Source organism: Rhinolophus sinicus, linkage group LG10 (assembly GCF_036562045.2).
Source record: "Rhinolophus sinicus isolate RSC01 linkage group LG10, ASM3656204v1, whole genome shotgun sequence".
In the NCBI taxonomy this organism is placed as follows: domain Eukaryota; kingdom Metazoa; phylum Chordata; class Mammalia; order Chiroptera; family Rhinolophidae; genus Rhinolophus; species Rhinolophus sinicus.
The window spans coordinates 29,017,425-29,036,453 of record NC_133759.1 but is presented as its reverse complement, the minus strand read 5'-3'; the positions used below and the strand labels follow the sequence as shown (position 1 = coordinate 29,036,453).

At 35.4% G+C, this 19,029-nt stretch overlaps 1 protein-coding gene across 3 annotated transcripts in view; it reads right to left on the bottom strand.

Moving 5' to 3' along the window:
- The window catches only part of TBC1D5 (TBC1 domain family member 5), a 489,595-nt gene that overhangs the window by 188,439 nt on the left and 282,127 nt on the right, over positions 1-19,029 (bottom strand). For all 3 annotated transcript variants that reach the window (XM_019726007.2, XM_074312796.1, XM_074312797.1), the window contains 2 exons: positions 7,439-7,541; positions 1,296-1,384 (listed from right to left, as the gene is read on the bottom strand). In XM_019726007.2, the coding sequence (XP_019581566.2) occupies positions 1,296-1,384; positions 7,439-7,541 (192 nt within the window). The remainder of the gene's footprint in view (positions 1-1,295; positions 1,385-7,438; positions 7,542-19,029) is intronic.

Here is a 19,029-nt window from a genome sequence, read left to right as displayed (position 1 = left end):
CTGCCATGTCTATACCACAATGAGTTAACTACCTAATTATTTCAAATAACACATATAAATGTGACAAATTCCTTGAATGTGCCTGATGTAGAATAAATTGATTACTCCACAAAATCTATCACATACTATCCAAAACAAAACAAAAAACATATACTTACTGGTCAAATATACCATATCAAAACATTTTCTTTTAATGGCTTCTATTTTTACTATATTTTAACATCAATTAATCAGAGAACACCTCTTCTAAATCAGTTTTAGTGTTGCTTTTGCATTCTAGTGGATTGAAACAGCTATACAAGTATGTCTAACTCATTTAAAAGCTATTTTCAATCATCTGTACTTTCTTGTGAAGTATATTCTGCACGCATGTTTTAAAAAAGACAAAACTGGCCTGAAAACAGGATCCCAATACTAACCTCATCCTTATCATTCTTTAGAGTAACTAAAGCAAAGGCAGTTAAAACATGGTTGTAGTCAGATCCAGTAAAGTCAGTATGATTAGAAAAACTCAAAAGGAACTAGAAAATACTAATCTATAATACAGTAAACAAAAGTTAATTTAACAAAGGCTCTAATATAGGTTCAGCAAAACAGATGGCTGCATTTGATTAATAAAGATCATATAAACACATGAAATGCTGTGTCATTATTTTTAACTTTCTGCATGTAGATGGGCTAGCCTGTGAATACTGACAAAGTTTTATAAACCTATAGCAATCCATTCCTAAGATGCTTCCTCACTGCCTCTGTGGCCCATCCATCAGTGAGGGTATCTTAAGTGAGAAAATAAATTCTAACAAGTATCTTAAGTTAAATATAATGACTAATGTTATTTGCTGGAAAGAATAAATGAATGTATTTCAAAAACATGAGAAGTCGTTTTTGTTTAGTTGCAGACCAGGGTCCTTGGTGGTAGTGTTCTCCTATTATGAACTGCACTGAGTCAAACCTGGTGAGGAGAAAATATCTCACAGATAAGGTTCCCGTGGAGCTTGCAGTGACAGAATGGGTCATTAGAGGATGGTATATATGACGACCAGCAATCTCCAGCACTTTGCCATTACCACAAAAATTTCTTCTTGATCCATTCATTATATGTCTTCCTTTGATACAGATCGAAGATTTGCAAAGACATTTAAGTTTCCAAATTTCCCCCATAGTTGAACTAGGATTGCAACTATTAAATGGAACTAACAATCAGCCAAATGTTGAAAATTTACAGAAGTAACTTCAGTTTAAAAGATTTTGAGGCAAAAAAGATTACAGCAGATTGAGCTTATATAAAAACTTGCCTTGGTTGTGCAGACTCACTGGCATGAAGAAAAGCTTGGTGGTCACAGTGGAGGATAAAGACTATGGGTGCTAACAGCTCATGCATGCCCTGAAACATTAAGAGCAAGAGAAAGGAATGGGTTGGATGCTTAGAGTCCACTAGTGGACAGAATAACCCTAGTTAAATGCTTCTTGAACCGATCCCCACCCACCAACATTTCCACATTACACAGCAAAGCATAAAAATAAAAAGCTGCAAAATAAGAGTTTATTTACGTTTAGACTTTGATTCAAAGTCAACCACACCACATATTCTGCTTTAAAACATGGAGAGCAATTCTCTTTTAAATGACACAACAAACAATAAATTGGCATGGTAGACAACCTTGCACCTGTCAGTTGCTTCAAGATCTGTACTCATAAATATGAATTTCATTTATGCAAATTATAATCATGAGCTACAGTGTAAAGATCTGCAGTGAGAAGGGCAACTAAGAACTGTAGACCTAAGTAAATTACATCCAATGTTTTCATTATATAATGGCTCAAAATTAGGATGTCTGTAGGTTTAGGAAGAGCTGAAGTCAGCTAGCTGGAACTGTTAGATAATAAAAGAAACAACCTTTATCAGGTATAACAGAAAACAAAGATTTTAAAATATGATTTCCAACATGTTTAATCTGAAGACTACCATAAGTTTTTTCCTATCTATTTCGACTACAAGTTTACTTATCAATTTATATAATGATTTCACCAATGTTATTCTTTTTCCTTATACTAGTGTTCACCTGTGACTTATATGAAAATGTGTAAGGAACGAAAAGGTACGCTAGCTACTAAGTTGTCTTTAAAGGATATTATAAAAATGTATTACTTATCCATTATTACGGGGAAAGAAGTTATTCGACATACTGACTTGCCTTGTTAATTGAGATTTTTTTCCCCTCTTAAGCATCAAAAAACATATTTTAGCAAGTTCAAAATAGATTACACTCTTTTTTCCCTCAAAAAGTAAATTGTCATTTTCCTTTTGCTTAATAACTATGGATTATCTTTTATAAAAACATAAGACAAAACACCAACTTTATAGGAAATAAAATAAAATATGCCAGCAGAGAAGAAAAGGGTTTTTGCTGGTGGGATTAAGGAAGGTTGACTGTGACAGAAGGACAGTCACACAGTGTTCTGCAGTCTAGTGGCCCTGTGCTAGTTTTAGGACTATAGCTGTCCTCACAAAACATTATGAAAGCCAACTCGACCAGAGTTCATTTATAAGTTACTTCTAGCCTTCGATTAGAAGGAGTTAATGACATTTCTACAGACTGATTTATGCTGCATTGATAATTTACTTGTGATTTGGGACAAATCACCACACAACACTTCAACCTTTTCAGGTAAACATCTCCTTACTAAACAAACCTTGAAAAGATTATTCTTTAGAACAGGACTGTCCAAACTTTTTTCAACGTTTTTTTACCAAGGGCCATATGCAGTAAAATACACAAACAGCTGGGCCACTCACTTGAGGTGAAGTACGTATTGCCTCACCTGGTTTATTTAAGTAAACTAAATATATTTTTGGAATTTGTTGCAGGCCAATAAAAAATGGATTGCGGGCCTCAGTTTGGACACCCCTGCTTTAGAAGAACATTGTAGAGACCCAGAAATAATGGAATTAATTGTTGCTAAGTACATTTTAAAATCACCATGAGGGGTTTATTCCCCTGGGATAATCTCAAGTCATTCCCAAAACCAAGTACCATAATTTTAATCATCAAAGTAATAGCTACTTATTTAGAAAACTACATAAAAGAAAACACAAAAAAGAAAAGGAAAGGAGGAAGGTATGAAGAAATAGAAGGGAAGGAAGGAGGGATGAAGGAAGGAAGGAAGGAAGGAAGGAAGGAAGGAAGGAAGGAAGGAAATTAAAACTGTCATAGATATCCTTGTGGTATTTTTTTTTTTTTTTGGCCTCTTTCTTTAACCTTAGGATAAAGTATCTAGAAGTAGAATTTCTGTGTAAATGAGTAAAGACATTCGTTAAAGTCTCTGATATACACAATTATGCTACCCATCAAAAAGAACTCCCTCATTTTCAAGCATAAAAATCACCATCTCACAAATCCTCACGTATGCCTATAGTATTTTCAAAATAATCCTGTTAAGTTTCAGTCAAATTGTTGTTTTAACTTATTTAAATGCTAGTGAGATTGCACACAAAAATTTTATTGGTCATTTTTGGTTAATGAATTGGCCATTTTCTCCCAATAAAGTGTTTCCTTTAAACTGATGATTTGTAATAGTTCTCCAATTCCGTATATTAACCCTTAGTCATTTCTGTTACAAATACTTGCCCATGTTTATCATTTGTCTTTTAATTTTGATGTCTTCTTCCAAGAGTTTTGACATGTCATCTTTACCATAAACTGAATATTTAGCTCTCATTTTTTTCTAGACTTTTACTGGTATTCCCATGGGTTATATATTCTTAGTTAAGAACTTTAATACACACACACACACACACACACAAAATAAATAAATAAATAAATAAATAAATAAATAAATAAATAAATAAATAAAGGCTATCTCAGAGGAGATGGTGAGTCTTCCCATTTTGCTTTTTGGGCTATTTATTAGGGTTCTGGGAGCCAATGAAAAGGTGTGCTTGAAAAAAATTTTTTAAAAAGGAACTTTACTAGTGTAACGAGCTGTAAAATATTATATTCCTCCATATTCTCTACTCTTTCTCAGAATTATCTTGCCTATTCTGACATTTTTTTCACTCAAGTGAACTTCAGTATCATTTAGTTACATGTAATGCTAAACAAAATGCTGCAATTTTTATTGGCATTGCACTAAAATTAATGTGAAGAAAAAACATATTTTTAGAATACCAGATTTTCCAGTCTTAAAATCTGCAGAGCTGCATAGTTTCTACTGGGTTTGTTACTAGGTTTTTAGTGTTGGTGGTGGTGGCAGTGATCTTCTAACTGGGTCTTTTTCCCTCAATGTATTTTCTAACTAATTATGGCTAATTTAATAAAAAAGATTTCTTGCTTAAATACATCTTCCTACCTTCTTTAAATGTTCTCTTCCCTCTAGTTTCTGCAACACTACTCTCTCCAGATTCTCTCTTTGCTCAAACATCATCAGTTTTCATTTATTTCAAAAATTATTTATTAACTACCTATGATGTGCTGGGAACAAAAAAGTAAATGAAGCTCCTAACCATTATGGAGCTTTCAGTCTAGAGAGCAAGATACAAAATAATAAAATGAGCACATAAGTGAGTACAATTATAAATTGTGGTAAATGATATGTATGTGTATACACACACACACACACACACACACACACACACACACACACAGAATTCCAGCATCCATTACAGGCTCAGCACATAGAAGGTGACTGAATAAATGAAATATCTACCACTCAACAAATTGGTGAAAGTTGAACTAAAATATAGAAAACGTAAAAGAATAACACTAAATCGTATTTCAATATTTCATATCAATAAATAAAGGTGCTCTTTGTATAATGAAAATTAAGAATTCCCTGAATACCATTTAAGACAACCTTTTATAAATTCAGTGTTGAGTTGCAACTAAACTAGGGATATTTTCTTAAACAGACTTAGAAGAAATTGTTGGTTTTACTTTCAATTCTAGACTAGTAAAACCCGATTAATAATTCCAAGTGGCAAATATACAGAGATCTTTAAAGGAAAAGAGAACTATCAAGATAGAATGACCATAAACTCAATATGCTGTAAATTTGACAAAGACGAATAAAAAATAATGTACTGTCAGTATACTTCTTGGTTCCTACAATGTGTAGTTTGTTCCCACCTACACTGTCAGCACTTCTGCTGGCTCAAAGCCTTCATCCCTGCTGGATCGTTAGTAGTCACTGCACTCCAAACTCAAGCCATTTGAAAATAAAGGTAACAAAGTTTTCTTCATCAACAGCCTGTAGGCTCACAAAATTGAACCTGTTCTTTTATCTGCCTGTGTTCATTTAGCCCACCAAGCAGTCTTTATTAAAGCTGAGGCATCAGGCAGTCAAAGTTCATTAATACCATTTATATAATCTCTGCAGTTTCAATTAACTCAGCAAGACATTCTACTACATGATAACAGTCTCATTAATTCAATAAAATCCCATAACTATTAACAATATGGTCGATGTTAAACGGGGTGTCACCTACTACAATATAATAGCTTTAACAGCTTGTGATGAAACTCAAGGTTTTTTCTTAAATTTGATCTGGCTAAATATTCAGTACTTCTACAGCAAGATATTATTTCTATGTAAAGAATCTACAGGATTTTAAACATGTGTATGGAGTAATTAAGTCTTATTAACTGATTGATACCCAGGAGTAAGTTAATAATACTTTCTTATTCGGTAACTTGATAGACTTTGTCTAAATTATCAGAATCTGATCTTCCATATTCCTGTTTAGTCTTCCTTACAAATGCAGTGGGGCACATACGTCACAAATGATGGAGTGTGTAGTTATCATGGTTTTGTTCCTTGTCAGTGGAACTTGTTTCCATTATTTATAAGACTTCCTTAATCTAGTTTTTTCTGTCTCTAAAGAAAAAAGTGAAACAAATGTGTAACCTAGGAAAATTTTATTCTGCCTTGATTTGCCACCATTGTATCATTTACTGTAAGGTATTTTCAAATATTTGAAAAAGAGAGGAAACAGGTTTGGTGATAAAACCCAATACAATTAGGAGAGAAGAACGGAAAAACAGACATTCACCTGGATCACAGGGGAAGGGTCTGAGCTACTGAACTAACCAATGCTGCAGAACCATTTCGCCTCTAGCCTTCTTATAAAGTACAATAATAACATCCTTAGAGTTTAAATCATTCTGACTGGGATTTTTCTGTTACATGCTTCCAAAAGTCCTATACTGATAGAGATTTATTTTCTCCCAGTCTCCTTTTTTTGGTTTGTTTCTTTGTTTTTGGTCTAAAACAAAGTATGTGTATGACTTCTGGATAGCCTATCTTGCTTGGGAAGGCCCTTCCTACCCTACGATTATAAAAACGTTTCTTAAATTTTTTCTAGTAATTGTATTTAATTCTTGTTTTTACATTTGTATCTTTATTCCATCTGGAATTTATTCTCCAAAAAAGGTATAATTTAATGTTTTTCTAGATGGAAAGTCAAACATAGCAAGTCAATGAAAATGCCCTATTTGCTCTTACCATATTAAGATCTCATACATAACGAGACACGTTCTTAGTCTGCTCCGCTGATCTACTTGTCCATTCCCATGCTACCATCACACTGGTTTGATCACAGAACATTTACAGAAGTTTTCATACCTCCCTTTGCCATTCTTCCCTTCCTGTAAATTCTCTGGTAACTTCAACATAGATTATAATAATCACCACAACTACCAACATGAACCCTTAACGAGAACTGGTTTTTTTAGATGGTCCTCAGATGGACATGTTGTAACTTTTCATTGTTAATTTATTAATTTAGCTTGAATTTCCACTTAGTGTACATTTTAAGGAATATGTAAAAATATTCAACGTCATGTGTTTTTATTAAAACATCATAAGCGTAACTAGAAACCGAGATACTTCGTTATATAGTAAACAATTTACATTTCAATAAAAATAAAACATAATCCAACAAGCTTCTTTGCCTTAGTAATAGGATGATTCAAAATATGAAGATAACAAAGAATATCATATACATTTCAAAAAATTTAAAGAACTTTTTAAAGTTATAGTAAATTTTAAAGAGTAAAAGAATACTTTATTTTTTACATGGCATGTCACATATTTATAAATGCTGTACTTAGAAACAATATTTATACATACAACTCTGAAAAGTTTTATTACTAGATTGGCTTCGAAGCTGTTGTTTATAAACAAACTCCCAAAAGTTGAAAGAAAAGATTGAATGCCTTATAGAAGACAATTTGGTGGAATGTCTTATAATAAGGAAGAAGCATATGTGCTTCAATGAGCTTACTTTTCTCGCCATGCAGCTGAAAAGCAGCTCTTTGATTGCTCTACTATTATGATACAACTTTGGATACAATAAAGGCTACATTATTGCTCTATCATTTGTCAAGCTGTATAGAAAATTTTGAGTCAATGGATGCCACCTGTACGATATTTTCATTACCTGTTTATAAAGCAACTGCTCGTTTTCTCTAGCATAACAGAAAAGAACATCTGTAAGAATTTTTCTCACATTTTCTTGTTGGAAAAACTGCATTTCAGGAAACCTGAAAAAAGAAAACACAGGATTGAAAGTGACTAGCACCATTCCAAGAATTACCCTCAAACTCTCATCTCTGAGAGGTGCCAAGGGCAGCTGTAGGTTTTAGTACAAGTCTGTGTCGCCATACAACGTGTGCCATTGGTGAGACTGATGTGTCAAGGAGAAAAGGGTGAGAAGAGGAAAATTATTATATCACAGAGGGAAATGATACCCTTCAAATATAAATATTTCAAATGTTTTCCACATGCTTAAAGGCATCATTGCATGGTGAATACAATCATTTTTAAGCAAAATGAATTATAGCCTACGTATTTGGGGTAGGGGGTTGCTTTATTTTAGCCCATTGGGTTTTGAGGACTAGAATGTGACCTTGTTAGCACCAACTTTTTGAAGAAATCATTATATTTTTTATGCAAATATTAGTATTTAAACTATTATACATGACCACACTGTTAGTGTTATCTGACTAAAATGTAGACTTTAAATGGAAGAAATTAGTATTGCTTAAATGCTCTCTGGATCAAAAATTCTACCTTAGAGGTAATGTGAAACAGCAAAAGGGCAGAATATTATTAACTTGAAAGGAGATAAATAGTTATTTATAATACATACAACTGCAAGAATCCAAACAGCAAATACATAGCAATGCAATACACAATGAAAATACAAGGGAAGAGGGAATGTCACCTAGAAGTAAACAATCAAATGGGTTTAATCACAAAAGGTGTGAATAAGAATTTTTAGGAACATGGAACATCAGTGGGAAGGAAAGGTAACCAAATCAGAAGAAAAGATACAAAGTTAATAAATACAGTGCAGCATAGTAATTAGTTATCAGAAAGGAAAGTGTTTCCATGAAGTACCACTAGTTGGGAGCAGGAAACAGGAGAAAAGAAAAGTTAGAGCAGGTCTGAAAAGAGCTTTATACTAAATTTACAACTGAGGAAAAGCTACAGAGTGACTCTACATTTTTTTGAACAGGGAACTAACAAAGAATAGTATATGAGTACTCCAAGTGGGAATAAGCCTGACAGAGGAGAGATTATAGGAGGAAGATAAGAGGGCATCATAATGAAATGAAATGGGAAAATCCCAACCCTGAAAAGAAAAGCCTTTGCTCCAATTCATGTCGCACAATTGCTCGCTGTGTAACCTTGAATAAACTATTGCTTCCTCTATTAAATAGGGATAATAATACTGAATTTGTGAACAAGATGAGACAATGTGAAAGCACCAAGAACAGTGCTTGGCAAGTAGTAGCTATTCACAAATACAGGTCATTTCTAGTCGTTGAGTATTGGTATTGCAGGCGATGAAGATGTGAATTAGGTGGCTTTGGAACTAACAATAGATTACGTGAGAGACTGAAGAGGAAGACCACCTGAAGCGTGGAGGCACAGGGCATTATTAAAACAGAAAAATACTCCTTGATGAATCTTGAAAAGAGCAGTAATGCTTGTTTTACTCCATCTTAGAGTGGTTTACTGTCTCCTGTTTTATGCTTCATTCTGATCCTCTTCTGTCTCACTGTGAGTTACAACTTTCTCTCTAGTCCAGGCTGGGTTCCTAGGTGAACCACGCTAGTGGCTTATGAAGCATTTCTTCTCTGGTCCTAATTTTTATAATAAGCTAAAGCGTATTTTATTTTTATCTTGTCATCTGACTTTTATCTGATTTGTCATCTGATTTTTATCTGGTCATCTGACTTTTGCTTGAAATTCCCTTTGATGTGCAATTGTCACCAGATCTTTTCTCTAGCAGCAAAGAGGCCTCTTCTTTTGGGGGTCAGTAATAGACAGCTCATGCATCTGAGCAAGGTTACTTCCCTTCTCTTAAATCTCAGTGTGATGACCCTCCAGACAGTACCCACTCAGGCAGGGGATTTCACCAAAGGACAAGTGACCTTAGCACCTTAGCACCTAAAGATGAGAAAAATTCACTTGAAAGTAGATTCAGAGCAAGAATAATGTATTACAGAAGCTACAGAAGTTCCAGAAAGATGTCAAAGCCACAGAAGTAGGAAAGAAATAAAAAACTCTTTAAATGACTTATTTGGAATTAAAGAAAGTTGCTAAGGCCGTTAGAAACTCAAATATCCCAAAATATTCAGGATGAAGTAATTAGTAAAGTAAATTGCTGAACAGATATTTCTTGGGGAAACTTACTAAGTTAAAACTAGAATAATCCTGAGAGGTAAAATTGTTTCCCTTTCTTCCTCAATAGATGACTTAAATCTAGCCTGTCTTTAAATAGGCTTCATGCCCCATGATTTAGATCATGTGGCTTAATGATTTTGTGTGTCCCTTTCCTTAACTATTCTTTGAAAATTTTCTATACATATCGGAATAACTAAATTCTGTGTCACTGTTGTAATCTGAATGAACTGTGGGAGAAAATACTGCAACTTTCATGTTATAACAAATACCCACAAACTATATAGTAAGAGTTTAATACCTAACTATTAAAAATATAAATGATATACCAATTCATAGTTTCATTTAAATGCATGCTATCCACTTGCAAGATTAAAAACTAGAGAGCTACAAGAATTAAATTTCAGGGAGGTAATTTAAATTACCCATTTTTAGCAAATACCCAATCAACTGAAAATGTGTATTAGGCAGACATAGCATATCTAAGCAATAGCACACCATCTAAAAGTCTACTGTACAAAGCTAAAGTTTTAATTTATGAAGTTGGAAAATTCAAACATTTGTAAAATAGAGATAAGAGTAGATTGAACCCCTTCCATTACCCAGCTTCATCACTAGTCAATTCTTGTTTTACATATACTCTTACTCAAAGCTGCATTTTTAAGTAAATCTGAGAGATCACATCATCTATAAATATCAGTGTGCATCTCTCAAAGATAAGGACTCTTCAAGATATAACCTAGTACAATTATAACCCTACTACCAATAAAACAATCCATTAATCAAATGAAATCAAATATCTAGTCAATGTTCAAATATCTCTAAAATTTTGGGGCCTGATGGGCCCTTGGGAGGCTTCCCCAGGTGTTTGATGGGGTTAATTGGAAAAACATGCAACAAGACAATGTCTTGTAACAACACAGAGAGAAAATAAAGAGAAGCTAGGCAAGTATCTGGGCTGTCTATAATGAAGAGTTCCACAGACAACAGAGAGACAAAAAGAATATTTCCTAAGCAAGAAAAGGGTTAAGAAAAGAGTGAAATGATAAAGCGTTTTGTCACTGAATTATAGTACATAATTAGGTAATTAGAAGTATTAAAACAGACAAAGCATTGGGCCCACATGAATTACTGAAGATGCAAGTATTCAATAAGATGCCCCAAGGGAAAAAATAAAGCCCTTGGTGAAGGTTTACAATCATGCTGTAGGACAGAGAAGCACAGAAGGACTTGGAGAAACAATAACTAATGTTATGCGCGTACTTCAAAAACAGAATTTCAAAACAAGCATGCATCCAAAATTTAAAATGAGTTGGTAAAAACTCCCTAGAATACTATTAAATACCAAAATAACTATACCTTACTCTGGTTTATTGTTTTATTAAAGAAAAACTGAAAAATCAAGCAACGACCATAAAGAGTAACAATTTGATATAGAATGAAAGCAGACACACCAGATATGTTTTCTTTCTGTGCTCCCTACTTTGGTTGATGATTTCACATGCTCCCTGTTCAACCAAATCTGTTTTCTCTTCAGTCCAGGTACACAGCTGGATTTAATCCCCCAGGTTCCTTTTCAGTTAGCGGTGGCCACTGACTCAGCGCTAGCCAACGGAATGAGAGTGGAAGTGATGTGTGGTCACAAAACTTGTCCCTCCACCCCAACGAGGTCCCACAGACATTTCCCCTTCCAGCTGGAGAGAATGAAAAAGGTCATCTGGGATATCTGGGAAGCCACATGTGGATAGTTGTGATTCAAAAAACATATCTGCAAATTCTTTAACACAGTTTCCTTTTTTCTTGGATTGCTCGCTCCGAGGGAAGTGTTTAAGCAGTCCAATGGAGAGATCCACATGGAGAGGAACCCGTATGGATCCTCCATGACTGCAGCTCCAGTTGATACCTGACTGGAACCTCTTGAGACTCCTAAGCCAGAACCTTCCAGCTAAGCTGCTCCCAAATTCCTGATGTGCAGTAACTATGAAATCAATACTTATTGTTCCAAGTCAGTACGTTTTGGTTGATTTATTATAGTAGCAATAGATAACTAAGACAAGTTTTGATACCTGAAATTGGGACATTGTTGAAACCATAAAATATGTGGCAGAAGTGTCTATGGGACTGAACAGAAGCTGGAAGGATCTTGCATAAAGCATCAGTGGAAGATTAAAGGGTGTGAATGAGACTGTTAGCAAAAGACAGACAGCCCACGAGGAAGCTGCCATTGAGGGCTTAAATGAAAGTGGGGAAAACATAGGAAAAACATTCCTTACAATGTACTGCCAACACAGAAGCCTCTAGTTATTCGGAAAACAGAAAGCATACTCAGTAAACTAAGAATAGTAAACTAACCTAACTAAAGAGCTATCCAGGCAGTGTTGAAGCAGCTGACAGGTTTATACTTGTTACTTATAGAATGAAAGAGGAGAAAAACAAAAGGAAGAACTGCTAAAAAAACAAAGGTTCTGGGACTTGCTGGGTTTAAAATAAAACTTTTCCTCGTTCTCAGCCTCTCTAGTCAGCAAATGATGCTAACAATAAGACACTGCTTCTGGGCAAAGATCAAATCTAAGACACAGTCAGAAAAACAAGGTCTGAAAATGAAACCAAGGGTGAGAACGTAAAATCCTTTATTAAGATCTCAAAAAGCTCTCAAGTGGTGCCTCTGCGAACCTTTCTGTCAGACAAGATGCTCTGATGTCCTGTGAAGATTTAAAAAGCATGCCTCACGGAGCCTTTCGCAGGTAGAGGCCAGGGATGCTGCTAAACATACTACACTGTACACGACAGCCTCTCACAGCAAATAATTAATTGGCCCCAAACGTCAATAATCCCAAGGTCGAGAAACTCTGCATTGGAGTATATGAACCCAGAGGACAGAAACAGTATCTAGTTATTTAATCTCCACCGCCTTCTGAATAAGACTTGAGATAACTCACTTATGTTTCCATCTCCTGTTTTCTTCACAGATTGGTTTGCATACAGAAAGTATCCAATAAATTCTTCTTGAACTGAAAAAGTGTTAAATCTAGGCCAAGAAGATTGATATAAAATATTATAGAGTACTGGTAAGACTTGGAGTCCCAGGTATTATTTCTATTTCTGCCATTAACAAGTTATATTTTCTTAAGGCATATTCTTTCTAAACTTCAACTTTCCACATCTGCAGAATGAAAGGATTTACTAGATGACTATGACACAAATGCCTATTACGGATACCAGGAAATGGGGAAGATGAAAATACAAAACGTAAGAACAAGGTTGCTGCTGGAGCCAGTGTTCGGACTGGAGACGGGGTTAATTCCCTTTGGTAAGACTGTTACTGCACCCACCCAGCCCCGACGCTGCCCCACCATGCTGCACTCCACGCTGCACTCCCACTGTCTCCTCCACTGCCTCCTCATCTTCAGTTTAACGCAGAGGATGGCTAATGGCTGTTGTAGGAATAAGGCATATGGGTATCCAGGCTTTGGGAGAGACTGAGATACCTGATTTTCAAAGCCCCTGAAAGGCATGATATATATGACCCAGGACAGTCCACTTCAGTCCAGAAATCTACAGTGGTGACAAGGACATGGGACTCCTTCTGCCAGATTCCAGATGGTTCAATACAATTGATATCCTGGCTGACAACTGAGAAAAAGAACCTTGGATTATTTTATTTTATTTTTGTGGGACATCCCTAAATCCACAGGACACATCAGGCTCCAAGTGCCCCGTAGAATTCTAAAACAACCTTTGCTGATGAGGATGTCTGACACTGTTACTGTAAAAAAATGAAGCCAACACAATGAAGGATGTGGAGGCAGAAGTGAATGATACAATCAGAGTTGAGAATCTTACCAAACTAGAAAACTATGGGAAGATTTTGGCAAAGAAGAATGAATGCTGTACTGACAACAATATTGATTTAACCAGAGAAAATTCAGATCCAGTTAACACAATCATTTGAAAGAGAGGAGAAGCCCTCAAAAGATGAAGCAGAGGGGCGGCCAGATGGCTCAGTTGGTTAGAGCGCGAGCTCTCAACAAGGTTGCCAGTTCAATTCCCGCATGGGATGGTGGGCTGTGCCCCCTGCAACTAAAGATTGAAAACGGCGACTGGACTTGGAGCTGAGCTGTGCCTTCCACAACTAGATTAAAGGACATCGATTTGGAGTTGATGGGCCCTGGAGAAACACACAGTTTCCCAATATCCCCCAATAAAAAATTAAAAAAAAAAAAAAAAAAGAAAAAAAGTGAAGCAGAAAACAAGAAAGCTAATGATATGCTGCTCAGAAAAATGTTAGCAAGAGTCAACTGGCATAGTCTATGTGACTTTTTAATAAATACATTAAAAAACGATTCCAGGTAAAAATTCAATTTATAAGGTTTACATTGCTTCTAGAGTACCACAATTTGCTACATATGTTTTAATTACTGAGTTAGAATATTAGAATAAGATTACAGGATTGGAAGTACACCAGAAACATTTTAGTTTCTTAGGGCTAAGAAATTGCCGGTCTTCTGCATGAACATGTATAAATATCTTTTTGCATTATGTATGTCATCATGATATAAAAACAAGTCAGACTCTAAGACACTTGGGAAATACAGACTCACTGAGATATTTTGACTATTAATTGAAATACAGAGGTATCATTAATCATGAAAATAAAAGACAAACACACCTCACAATAATGCACTCAACCAAATAAGAACTTAGTGTATTCATTTACAAAGAGTTTGTGAACTTAGTTAAATGCAGAATTTTTGTTCCTTCTCTCTGAGTTTATAAACCTTCAACCAAAAGATTTTTAAGGTGCTTATCTGAGTCACTACTTTAACTAACTGTTAAATCCTTTGTTTTACCAGTTCAGGGTTCTGAACAAATAGATTTTAACTTTTTGGCAGGTCATTGGGCCCTTTGAGGCATTTTTACCATGAAAAGCCTTACCCACAAAATATCTGACCAACACTTTCATGAGTCATAAGACTCTAAGGTTAAGAATCCATCCTCTAGATGTTAGCTTCCCACAGTAGAAGTTATTTTACATACATTGAAATAAAAACGAAACAGGGTATGTGTTCATTAAAGAAAACAACTTTTAGTCTCACTGAGACTTAACTCATGTCATTCCGCAAGATAAACTTTATTTTCATTCAGGATTTATTGTATTTAGTACCATCTTGACTTTCTAATGTACATTTAACATAAAACTCAAAAGGAGAACCACTAATATAAAAAGTGGTCTCCTTATAATAGGGATTGAAGGAATATAAGTATGATATGAGGAAGAAGACAGTCAACTGTGCATGACTATTTTTTTAAAAATTTAAGCTTATTCCTCATTGGTCCCAAAAGAAAGATGAATTCATTTGCCCAATGAACAGGCATTTATTGAGCATCTATCATGTTCTATGCGTTGTGCTAAACACTGTAGATATTAAGATGGACAAGATATAATCTTGGACCCTAAAGTATTCACCGTCTCTGTGCTAGGAAAACACACACATACACACATACACATATATATGTGTATGTGTGTGTGTGTGTGTGTGTATGTATATATATCTATATCTATATCTATATCTATATCTATATCTATATCTATATATAGATATATATATATGTAAATAATTAAATAGAACAGATGTTATAAAGGAAGTCTTTCAAGGTGCTACAAAAACACAGGGAGGGAACCCTGACTTCTGCTTGAAAGGATATGGGAAGGCTTCACTGAAAAGATAATGCCTGAGCTGAGTCTTGAATTCAGAGGGCTTTAAATGGGAACTATTCATACACAGAGGCATGAGAAAGGCATTCCAGAAAGGATTGCCAAGGCACAGTAGTGTGAGAAGGGAAGTGGTACACCTAAGGAAAGATAAGATCGTACACTCTGGCTCTAACAGAGTGAATGGCATGTGGCAAGTAATTCTAGAAACTGATGGGGAAGGTGTTGGTGAGCTATGAAGACAGATCATATCTGTACCAACACGCTGGGGTGGTGAGTCTCAGTGACTGTGGGATGCTACTGGGAAGCCAGGGATGTTGAACAGATTTGTAAGACAGTAATGAACATGAAAAATGGTCTTACTTGAAATACCAATAGTGCACCATTTGAGAAATACTGAGTGTGGCATGCTAAGTTGAGGAGCAATTAGAGGATTTTGAATAGGGTACTACCATAATCAGATTTGTATTTTAGAAAGGTTACTTTGGCAGTGAAGCGCCAAGATCATAAGCAGGGAATGTGGACAGAAGACCACAGAGAACAGAGAGGAAAGGACACACTGGAAAGATACTCGGGAAGTACCATGGCAGGACGTGGTGATCATTTGGATACGGAAGGGTAATGGGACAATAGAGTAGAACCAAGTAGATACTAGGTTTCTGGCTGGGATGACAATTAGTCCCATTAACTCACAAAGCAAGTAAGGGGCAAGCCTGAATAGAATAAGCATGTTTTTTAATAAATAAGTATAGGTTGAGGTGCCCGATGGAAAGCCAGGAGATGAGGTTTGCAGGCAGTTAAGAGACTCGGATTATCAAGTAAATGAGCCGAGCTAGAGTTACAGATTTAAGAGTCATCAGGAGAGGTAAGGCTTGCTATGAATGAGTTTGCCCAGAAAGGTGAAGTAAGTGACAAGGAAAAAATTCTATGGAAAGATGGATATAAAAGGTAGACAAAAAGGAAGAGACTGAGTTCTAAAGATAGTGGAAGAATCATGCGAACATTTGTCTTAGAAGTCAGCCAAGGGAGAACAGTTTCATGCAAGATAAAATAACAGAGGGAGATGAGAATAGAATTACCAAAACAATTAATTAGATTGAGAAACTAGGGAGTTATTGGCTATTTTAACAAGCCATTTCTTTTGGAGTAAGATGGTGGAAACTAGAACTCAGTGGGTTGAGGAATAAAGCGGAGGTAGAAAAACGTGTAGCTAGCTTGAGTCAAACAAGATAGCATCCTAAACAGGCAGATTTTTCTTTCCTCTGAACCTGTAGAAGAGACATCAATAAAGACAAAGATTGTAAATAAATTTTTATGCATTCCAAATATTTTTATTGTGCACTTCTCTGTTTTCCTCTACAAATGCAAAAATGTTTAAGTTATCTCCATATTAATATTTAAAGTGTATAATTTAATGGTTTTAGTATATCCACAGATATGTGCAACTATCAATACAGTCAATAGAATATTTTCATTACCCCAAAAAGAAACCTCGTACCCTGTTATCACCTCCCTATGCTCTGAGGGCTAACCTAATTTGTTTTACAGACTTCCCTGTTTTGGACGTCTCAATGTGAATATCATATATACATTGTCTTTTGTGACAGGTGTCATTCACTTAGCATGATATTTTTATGCTGTAGCATGTATCAATACTGTGTCCCTTCTGTATATGCATTTTTATTTGAATAAACACATGGATAAATAATTCAAAAATACTATAAGAACTGAGTACTGAAGAAAACCTAGGAGATAAAATAGACATTTTGCAGGTATTTTTAAAGAAAGATAATGAACATAAAATGTACATTATCTATAGAAGAACAGAAGAGACACTATTTTCTTTATTAGGATCCTCAGCTTGTAGAACAATAGCTGGTACACAGTAATTTCTCAAGGAGAATTTGTTGAATGAATAAATAAACTGACAAACCTACAAACAAACAAACCCACGAAAAGTTAAACCTACGGACTCAGGGACCAGAGGTGGAGAAGCGAAGAATAAGAAAGTGTAAACCACAGTTCTGCTGTCTTTGTTTCTGCAATTAATAAAGACAAAAGAAACATGTAGCTTTCATAGGCCATAAAGTGGTGGTGAACACTGATTTTAAAAGAGGTAAAGAAAAGAAAGTAGGAATTTGCTGTGGTGGCAAGGTGTAGAAGCCGGCCCAAGAAGACTGTAGAAAAATTTCCAAAATTCTAACATGGAAGGTGGGAGTTTGAAATAACCATACAGGTGAGAAGATGAAGCAGAAAGATTAGGATGACAGGAAATAGCAAAGAATGCATCAGGGCAAAGGGCAGGTGGGGCTGGAATTTCAGGAGGTGGTATCTGTTACCATCTAAATAGAGGTTGTTGTTTTTTTTATATCAAAGGTTCTATCTAGTTCTCTAATACCCTGAGTTACATAGCAAGCTGTCATCTCTCTCACTGCCTCCTGCTCCCTCTTGTCAAAAACAAACAAACAAACAAACAAGCAAAAAAAAAAGCCCACAAAACGGTTCTACTCTACCATAAAGATGAAAAATTAGGAAAAAAATAGGTAGATAGACATAGTCAGAACTGAAAATCCAGACTTTATTTTGAAGTTTTTCAATAGTTAAGAAAAAATTGTGGAAGTATGTAATTCAAAGCATTTACCCTCGAAGTAGCTGAGCAGTTTCAATTTCAAATCTGCGTGACCGTTCTAAAAGGTTATGTTACATCACTGAACAGGCTATGTCTAACTAGGAATATTTCAGGAGGGGTATTACTTTACCATCCACCAGACTACTTTTTAACCTATTCGTAGTCAATAAGTGAACCCACCGCTACAAACAGTACTCAAAAATCAGGCTTACTCTAAAATTACTCTAAAACAAGGAGGATCTCAAAAGCAAAACCTTTTCAGCAGCTCAGGGTGACATTGCTGAACTGTCGCTACCTATGCCAGGTCTCCTGAATTCCCAAGATTAGGAGCATCAACTTACTACTAATCGAAGCACTGCAACTGCATAGCATGTAGCAAATACACTTAGCTTTTCACTCAAATACTAAAAAAAAAAAAAAAAAAAAAGCATTTTGTTTTTAAGTTTTAAAATATCCCATAAATTGGAATAAATGTGTGGTAAGAACTTGCATGCTTAAATGGAGCGGAAATGGGAAGCACACACATGAAATACAGGAATAGGACCAGGAAAATACATTTCTAAATAAATACATGCAACCACAATAATCAAGTATTTTGTTTTTACCTTAACTGTTGTCAAATGAAGAAGGACTACAGGCCATTTAACAGAAGAGCCGTTTCTTATATTCCTGAAAATGTGTTTTTCCCCTTCTTTAATATTTAAAAAACACACACAGGTTGCCGACAACTCTTAAAGAGCGGCTTGTGTTGTAGTTTTCACTTTCTCGGCTGTGAACAAGTGCATATGTGAGGGCTGGTCGTGCATGCACAAGCATGTACTTTGCCTGCATTAAATAAAACCACAACACAACACCAAGTACATCCACTCATTCATGTGTGCCTGCAGTCCACCTCGAGGAGACTGAAAATATAAATACAAGCTGCTATTTTGCTGTGATCACACGAACATGGCAGCTTGTGTGTTGTTTTTTTTCTCTCTAACATTTTAACACTGGG